This window comes from Panicum virgatum, chromosome 9N (assembly GCF_016808335.1).
Source record: "Panicum virgatum strain AP13 chromosome 9N, P.virgatum_v5, whole genome shotgun sequence".
Lineage (NCBI taxonomy): Eukaryota > Viridiplantae > Streptophyta > Magnoliopsida > Poales > Poaceae > Panicum > Panicum virgatum.
Window position 1 is genome coordinate 46,808,222 of NC_053153.1, and position 8,832 is coordinate 46,817,053.

Here is an 8,832-nt window from a genome sequence, read left to right on the forward strand (position 1 = left end):
TGGCCTCCGGGAAGCTTCCGAAGGTGAAGGAGAAGCTGACTGTCGCCTCCATCTGGGCGGTGACGCTGGCGGAGAAGACGACGCCGGTGTTGGCTGCCATTGAACTCGACATATGAGCCCTGAGTCCCCTACCTGGCGCGCCAACTGTCGGATTGTTATTCCGGCCAATCCATCAGGGGTGTACCTAGTGGTAGAGTTTCAGGATGGGGATCTTAGGACCAAGAGCTCGATGGTAACACGAAGACACATGGACTTAGACAGGTTCAGGCCGCAATGTGCGCAATACCCTACGTCCTGTGTTCGGGGTTGTATTAGGGTTTGTGGAATGCTGCAAAAGAAGAAGTCCCTTTGGGTCTTCCCACGCCTCCTTTATATAGTCTAGGAGACGTAGGGGTACGAGGAAGGTATGCTCGGGTTGTTTTACAAGGAAGGAGGTCGGCTAAGATCTCTAAATATCCGGGCTTCTAGCTAGAGCCTCTCATCCTGATCTACTTGAAGATCCTTTCAGCGTAAAGCCGAGTCCATGCACGCCGAGTAGTCGTAGCCGAGTCACCGAGCTGGGTAGTCACCCGGGTTCGGGAACCCTACTCGGCAGGGAGGTACATAGATCTACCTCCGTCAGGGAGAAAGAGGAACAAATTGAAGAAATGCAGACAACATGAGGATTTTCTTGTATATATTCACCAACATGGCGTCACGTGTCATGCCACGTCGGCACTGAGAGCTTGCGTGGCATGTTTGGGATCTCAGATGGAACACTTGACACAGTTTAGGAATCTAAATGGACGATTTGAGAGTTTAGGGACCTAGGTGGAACTATGGGATAAGTTTAGGGACCTAGGTGGAATCTAGGAAGGGACTCCAAATTTGGAGTAGGAGCGGAAGCTGAGGGAAGAGCAGGAGCTGAGGTGCCAGCAGGAGCGGGAGCATGAGCGGAAGAGGAAGATGGATGCTGAGCAGCAGAGGTACGAGGCCTTGTAACAACATATGCAGACCATGTTCGCCTACATTCAAGGTCTTGGCGCGCTTGTAAACTATCAACCGCTGCCAACAGTGGCATAGCCTCCGCCACCTCCACCTCCGCCACAGATGGCCTTTCCACTGATGTCTTTTCTTCCTCCACCTGGCCCTACAGTCACTCCCGTGAATTTAAATGTATTTGCCTGCATGTGCCTACATTAAATATTGACTCAAAAATTTAATTTTGTCTCTTCTCCTTTTTGCAGAATCAATCGGGGGCAACATCAAATGAGCCTCCGGACGAGCACTCGTTGGCGTCGCAGTGGCCAGCTTGGGTGTCTGACCGGAGATGATTAAGGTATTGTTCGACTTCGGACTTGTGCTTGTTGGACTCTGGACTATTGGATGTTGGACTTGTGGTTGGATGTTGGACTTGTGGATGTTAGACATGTGGATGTTGGACTTGTGATACGATGTTGGACTTGTGGATGTTAGACTTGTGGAAGTTGGACTTGTGATTCGATGTGGGACTTGTGGATATTCGACTTGTGCTCGTGGACTAAAGTTGAACATTTTGTGATATATTAACTGCCTGTGATGTATATATTGTGCTATGTTTGATGTTTGAATGAGTGGGGCTCATATATGCGAGGAAACAAACAAAAAAAATGGTAATTTTGTCAAGTGCATTTACCTTGGCACTCGGCAAAGTGACAATTCCACGGATCCTAGGTAAGGACTTTGCCGAGTGCCAAGGTTAAAGCACACATTAAAGATATCAGCTTTGCTGAGTGCATAACCCTAGGCACTCAGCAAAATTCCCATCTTTGCCGAGTGCCAGCTCAACGGCACACGACAAAGTAGAGAACTTTGCCGAGTGCCTTTCCATCTGGCACTTGGCAAAGTCCCTGTTACCGGCAGTTTAGCCAGGCCCCTTACTTTATTTTGCCAAGAGCATTTTGGCACACGGCAAAGGTTTTGCCGAGTGCTCGAGAAAAGGCACTTGGCAAAGCCTTCTTCGCCGTCATAACTATCGTCGTGGGGAGTTTGCCGAGTGCCGCACTCGGCAAACCTTTTGCCAAGTGCAATAGGTGCTTTGCCGAGTGTTTGGGACACTCGGCAAAGAGCTCGAGGCCGGTAGTGGTTAATAGGACTCTTCTGTAGTGTTTAGTTCTAATCCTTTTGGTGAGTCATTTGATCGGCTTTTTGTTAAGGTTTGCTTCCGGTTGCATCTGAGCTTTGTTAATTCATTGTTGAATCATCGTATACTCGGTTAAGTGAAAGCTTTTGTGGTAGCTTTGGATCGAGTAGTTTGCTTCTCAGTTGCTTCCACTTTGCGTCGAGTTTTTCCTAACCGTTCCTAAGGTGAGCTCATCACAAGCTGGCTTGGGTTATCGTGGCGGTTAAAAAAGAGATGTGTCGGGTTGAACTCAGGACATAAACCTTGTTCTCATCAAGGAGAATTTTTTAAAGGCTCCCATACACTCCCCCTCTTTAATCGCCCGTCCCGGTCCATCACCCTACAAAACACCCTATAGCTTAACTCCCTACAAATCATATAAGTAATTGTGGAACTATGGAGCAATGAACGGGTTCGGTGAGATCCCTATAATTACCATTAAAAAAGATCCCTATAATTAATTATTAGCCTGGTTCAAACAATCAAACCTGAGCTACTTTCCTTTATTTAAGACGAAATGAAAGGGGTGTGGTCCAATTTTTAACATATGTCTTCATGAATGACAACTTGGTTGTCCCGTCACAAAATGGGCTTCGATATACTTGGGAAACATGTGGAAAATCTTTTTCATTTAGATAGGAATACTCTTGTTTGCGGTCTAGACTGATGCATGCATTGCTACTAAGAGACGACAACGATGTGATACTGCAACTTGCTTCCTAATTGATGATGATGTTGATGCATCTCTAAAGATTTGACTTTTTGAGATCACCAGTGGCTCATGACACAACGTTTCTGTCTAGTTTTCTTTCCTAATTGCTCTTCTGCATGCAAGTATCTCCTGTCCACGCATCAATTGTATGATAGCATAGCCATGAAGGGATATACTATCTCCATGTCAAAACATATTATCTCCATCCCAGAATATAGCTATTTTTAATTTATTTCCAAGTCAAAATCTTTTAATCTTTGACCATAGACGGTAAAGAAAATATTATAAAGACTGGCCTAACAATTTTTAGATTTGGTCACAGTCAAACATTTTCTTCTTTGATCAATAATATCTTCAAAAATAATTAATTTTAAACATAAAAGGTCATATGTTGTGATAGTCAGTTTCATTTTAAATCAACTAATATCATTTTTATGTTGTTAATCTTTACTATTCTCTTACTATTCATAGCAATGCAAGCAAGGGTTCAGATTGGAATCTGGATACGAATATCCCTCCGACTATGGACAACCCCTTCACTAGGAACACGAAAAATACGAACGGATTTCTTGCCCGGACCATGATCGTCTAGTCGTTTAAAAATGGGACTTTTGAGCCCAGTTTTGTGCGTATGCGTGAAACTAACTACAGGTGGAACTGTCTTGTTTCGCATCAGGAATTCTATTGGAAGGTTCTATAATAATTAAGATGGTCTTACCATCCGCGCAAGTGAACGTGAAAACCTTGCGCGACTACTCTGGGTCAAAGCATTGCTGCCGGCCGGTGGATGATGCAAGCAAAAGCGAGCCTCGACCAGGGGTCAATTCCTTGAAAAAAAAAGGGGTCAAAGTCTGCAGTTTGTAGCAGTATTTATATCCCCTTTCTGTATTAAGAATCTAGTATAGTAAGATCATGCACAGATGATCTGGCTAATGTTTGTTTTTTTCTAAAATCAACGCAGCTGCTACATCTAACGATGTCTGCAAATGAAGTACACAACTACAGAATTGCATGGTAGCTAGCACAGAACGAACTGTAACCCTAACAGTACATGCATGGAGGTTATGGATTTTGGCAACTTGGTGAGATAGCACTTCCAGTTTAGTAGCTGAACCGTGTCCGGATTGGTTTGGTGTGTTGGCTGGAAGCAGAGGCGTAGAGGAGCCCAATCATTGATGTTGCTACTTTGGCGGAAGCATTACATGTGTCGCACAAAACAGAGCCTTTGATGGCCTTAATGACCCTATGATTCATTCTCTTGTTCACTAGAAACTCAGGCGTGGCAGTCTAGATGCAACTCATGAATCTATATTTCTGTATTTCTTACTTTTGCTCTATTGCTTGCACTTTTATTACATGGCACTTCTATTACTGTATTGTTCCAGTAATGTCTACATTTATAGTAGATTACAGTAATCTGTTACATTTAATTATTTTTTGAACAACAGATTTGGTATTTGATGGATGAATCCCCGATCTTATCTCCTGACCGATTGGCCTTGGCCATCTCCCCCGGGCACAATGAAGGGCTCCATGCAAGCCGAAGCCAAGAGCCTATTACTCCTCTGCCACCTTATATTGATCCGTGTCCTTCCCCATCGTACCCTGAAAGTCCCTACTTTGCTTGTGAGGAACGTGTGGGCTCCCCACGAGCACCCACTTCCCCAACAACAATTGGCACGAGTTCATTTGCTGGTGAGATTCATGTCTCCATTTCCCTCTACATGCTCAATCAAACATTCAAAACAATAGTGGTTGATAAAGTCAAACATTTTGAATTCTTTTGCTAACAGATTTTGAAGAAGACGTTGAAATAGATGGTGCCGATGGTAACAACAATAGTGACCAACCTGAGACTCATGGGGCTAATGTATCTATGGCTGCAACTATTGCAAGAGCAACAAAAAGGTTCAGATCTCAATGCTGGAAGGAGTATGTTCCAATACTCGAGGATGAAGTGGTGGTTCAAGGAAAGTGCAAACATTGTGAGCATATTATTGGTGCGAAGCGTGGTTCAGGAACAAGCGCGCTTCTAACCCATTTGAGGAGATGTAGGAAACGGAGTAGGGCTCTCAGGATAGTAGAAGACTTGAGCTCTACATTGAGGTCTCCTTGTGGAAGTCGTTTAAAGGATTGGAGCTATGATCCAGATGTTTCACGATATCATCTGATGCGGATGATATCCTTGCATGGGCTTCCCTTCCTGGTTACGGAGTATGATGGACTTAGGAGCTTTGTTGAAAGCCTGAACCCATTGTTTAAGATGCCTTGCAGGACAACAGCTAGGAATGGATGCATGAAAGCTTTTCAAGAGATGAAAGCTGAGCTTAAGGATATATTCAAGAATGAAAATTGTAGGTTCTCTTTGACAGCGGACATGTGGACTAGCAATCAAACCCTAGGCTACATCGTTGTTACATGTCATTTCGTTGATGCTAATTGGAAACTACAGAAAAGGATAATCAAGTTTCTAGATGTGAAGACACCGCACACTGGAATGGAGTTATTCAACCAGATCCTCAACTGTGTTCAAGATTGGTCAATTGAAGACAAGCTGTTTGGGATCACACTTGATAATGCTGCAGCAAACAATACAATGGCTGCCCTGTTGAAGAAAAATCTTATGGATAAGAAATATATACCAGCAGATGGAGATTTGCTTCACCATCGGTGTGCTGGACATGTCTTCAATCTCATTGTTAAGGATGGGCTTACGTTTGTGGAACCAATTGTTGAGGACATTCGTGAGAGTATCAAGTACATTCGCTCTTCACAGTCTAGAAAACAAATGTTCAAGGAAATAGTTGCACGGTTAGGCATTACATCTAAGAAGAAGCCAGGCCTTGACGTGACCACACGTTGGAACTCAACGCTGTCAATGCTTGAAGCAGCCATTAAGTTTAGGGCAGCATTTGACACACTAAAATCAGAGGACCAAAAATACACTTATGCACCCTCTGCTGAACAATGGACAAGAGCTGAAGTACTTTGTAAGGTGCTGGCAGTCTTCAAAGATGCAACTGAAGTCATCTCAGGCATAGAATACCCTACCTCAAACCTCTATTTCCATCACATGTGGAAGATCAAGCTAACTTTGGAACAAGAGTCAAACATAGAAGTTGCTGAAATTGCCAATGTATTGGAAGGGATGAAGAAGAAATTCAAGAAGTATTGGAGAATATCATATATACTGCTAGTTGTCCCTGTGGTTTTTGACCCAAGGTTTAAGCTTAAGTTTCTTGAATTTCTTTTTACCAAGTCCTATCCTAACACTGGCAAGCAAAAGATTGATGAAGTGAAAAAACTTGTGCTTGGGTTATTTTCATCATATTCAACTCAGCAAGCAGAGCAGCAAGTAAAGCAAGCTGAAAATGCTGAAAAGAGTTCAGTAGGGGAAGATGTATGGGCTGCATGGGATCAGCAACTTCTCAATGACCGTGAAACTCATATGGCCACAGAGCTTGATCGATATTTGGAGGAGAGTCCAATCCCACGGTCAGAAGAATTCGATATATTGAAGTGGTGGATGGGCAACTCATTGAAGTATCCAACTCTTGCTCGCATAGCACGGGATTTGCTAGCTGTTCCAGCTTCCGCTGTAGCATCTGAGTCAGCTTTTAGCACAGGAAAAAAAATTATCAGTGACCATCGCAGCAGCTTAGCCCCCGAGATGGTTGAAGCACTAATATGCACTCAGGATTGGTACCGGGCAGCAGCAGGTACCTTAATTTCGAACATGCTGACTTAGTTCAGATCCCTCAAGAGTGAAGATGAAGGCTAGTGAGAGCTTCCTGAACCAACACTGAAGAGTGAAGATGAACTGGAAAAACAAGAGGAACAGACAGAGACAGCAGGAAGTGGAAGGAGAAATAAAAATTTCTCATCAGACATTATTAAGTTATCCTTTGGAATAATGAGACGTTGATATCAATACGTTGCATAGTTGTTTAGACCCTTATGATGACTCTACGAGCTACCTTTATATTTTATTAGCGTTGCTTGAATTAGCGTTGCTTGAATTATGAATACATTGCATAGTTGTTTATTAGTTGCTTGGGGTCTGTTTAGTTCATTTTGCAAAAAAAATTTGCAAATGAATATTGGTCATTTGAAATACTAAATGAAGTCTATTTGCAAAACTTTTTGCATAGATGGGTTGTAAATCGCGAGACGAATCTAATGATGCTAATTAATCCATGTTTAATCAATAATTAGCGGATGGTTATTGTAGCATCACTGTTGCAAATCATGGATTAAGTAGGCTCATTAGATTCGTCTCGCGATTTACAGCTCATCCATACAAAAAGTTTTGTAAATAGACTTCATTTAGTGCTTCAAATTAGCAAGATTCTTTTTCACTTTAATGCGTTTACAGCTTTTTTGCGTTTACATGTAAAAAACTAAACAGGGCCTTGATATCAATACGTACAGGGTCAAGCTGGTTCAAACATTCAATATATGCCCATTCATGCAGTAACCACGCACGTAGTTATTAGCTACTGATCCTGGAAGCGCCAGTGGGCGTGGGTTCTCGTACACGAACGTACAGGTTGTGTGGGTTCGATCCAGGGTGCACCGCGGGCCAGTAAATTTCTTTTGACAATTTCTTTTGACGTGAGGGTCGGGTCGATCCTCGAACCTCTTATTTCTCTGGCGGGGCAGAGGGGCAGCAGGCGGGTCGCACCGAACCGCTCCCTTGGCAGGCCTACTGCCGGCGGCAAGGGTCTGTCCGTATTTCTGCTTGGGGAACTCCGCTGTGGACAGGTATCTGCGGCCGTAGATGAGAAGCTTTAGCAGGTCTCGACTTCACACCTAGTAGTATGGAGGAAGACGCCATGGTGGAGATCATCCACGAAGCACAAGGGTGAATAATGTGAAAGTGGTTTTGCTGATCAGAATGTTCAGCGAAGGTATGTAAGCCATAAGGTCCTTTGATTGCTTTTAATTTGCTTCTCTAGTTCCGATTGATCTGATCTGTTTGCAAGTACGCATAGATCCATTTTGGTGAGTCTGTTTTTTTCCATGGCCTTGAGAGCAGATTGTGCTGTTTAGCCTGATCTGAGCGCAAGGTAACTTGAAGCAGCACCTTACTTTGAATTGTATGCCTGGCTGGACATACGGGATACAGCAGTGGCGATCTACATATTGGCAGCCTGCAGTGTGCCATTGGAACGCCCAAAGAAAACCCGCATCAGAGGTATGCATCGGGTCCCTGGACAGCAACCTAGATCATATCTCCTAGATCATCTCAGTGATTTGTCACAATTTTACTGGTCAATTTCAAATATGACCTGTGTCCACGAAAGTGAATCACGTTAGTTTTGGAGCTGGAGATTTTTCAGTAGAGATTATTTAAGAATTGATCAAATTACTGTATAAAACATCACTATCCTAGTATTTACGCATACATTGCTTGTTTCCAGAAATTTATGTTGAAAAACATACTTAAGCAATAATCTGCATGTTTCATCCATGAAAAATTCACAGATGCATTAATTCCTGCAACGACCTCATCATAACAATACTAAATTTTCTTTTCTTTTCTTTTTTTACAGGAAGGGTGGCTCAACAGTACAAGGGTCAGGCAATGTGGCTCTCGTGGAAGTAGCAAGTACCAAGATCACAGCAACGTTACTCAACTTTTAGTATGCTAGTCCCTGTATACATGGGTATAGTCAACATGTACATGCGTTCAGATCGCATATTATCTTTCTTGTATGCTAAAGTTACTGGAAAGTATGTACATGTACACGCGTATGTATGCATACTCATTTTTCATATTGAAAAGTATGTACACGTACTCATTCTTCATTTTGTAAAGTATATATACACACGTACGTATGCATACTCGTTCTTCATATTCACCCCGTTCGGCTGGCTGATTTGGGCTGCTTCTGGCAGCAGCAGCTGCAGCCAGAAGCAGCCGAGCTGTAGCCAGCAGCAGCCGAGCAGCAAGCAGGCAGCCGGCGGCTGTGCAGCC

The 8,832-nt window shown here is 43.3% G+C and overlaps 1 protein-coding gene across 1 annotated transcript; it reads left to right on the plus strand.

Moving 5' to 3' along the window:
• Positions 1-4,728: 4,728 nt before the first annotated feature.
• On the plus strand, positions 4,729-6,795 carry LOC120689052 (zinc finger BED domain-containing protein RICESLEEPER 2-like). The gene has a single exon (XM_039971397.1). The coding sequence runs from the start codon at positions 4,729-4,731 to the stop codon at positions 6,598-6,600; it is 1,872 nt and encodes a 623-aa protein (XP_039827331.1). The 3' UTR covers positions 6,601-6,795.
• The last annotated feature ends 2,037 nt before the right edge of the window (positions 6,796-8,832 follow it).

What these genes read in the sequence shown, in the direction of transcription:
- LOC120689052 (XM_039971397.1), top strand. Translation starts at nt 4,729, where the DNA reads ATGGCTGCAACTATTGCAAGAGCAACAAAAAGGTTCAGATCTCAATGC.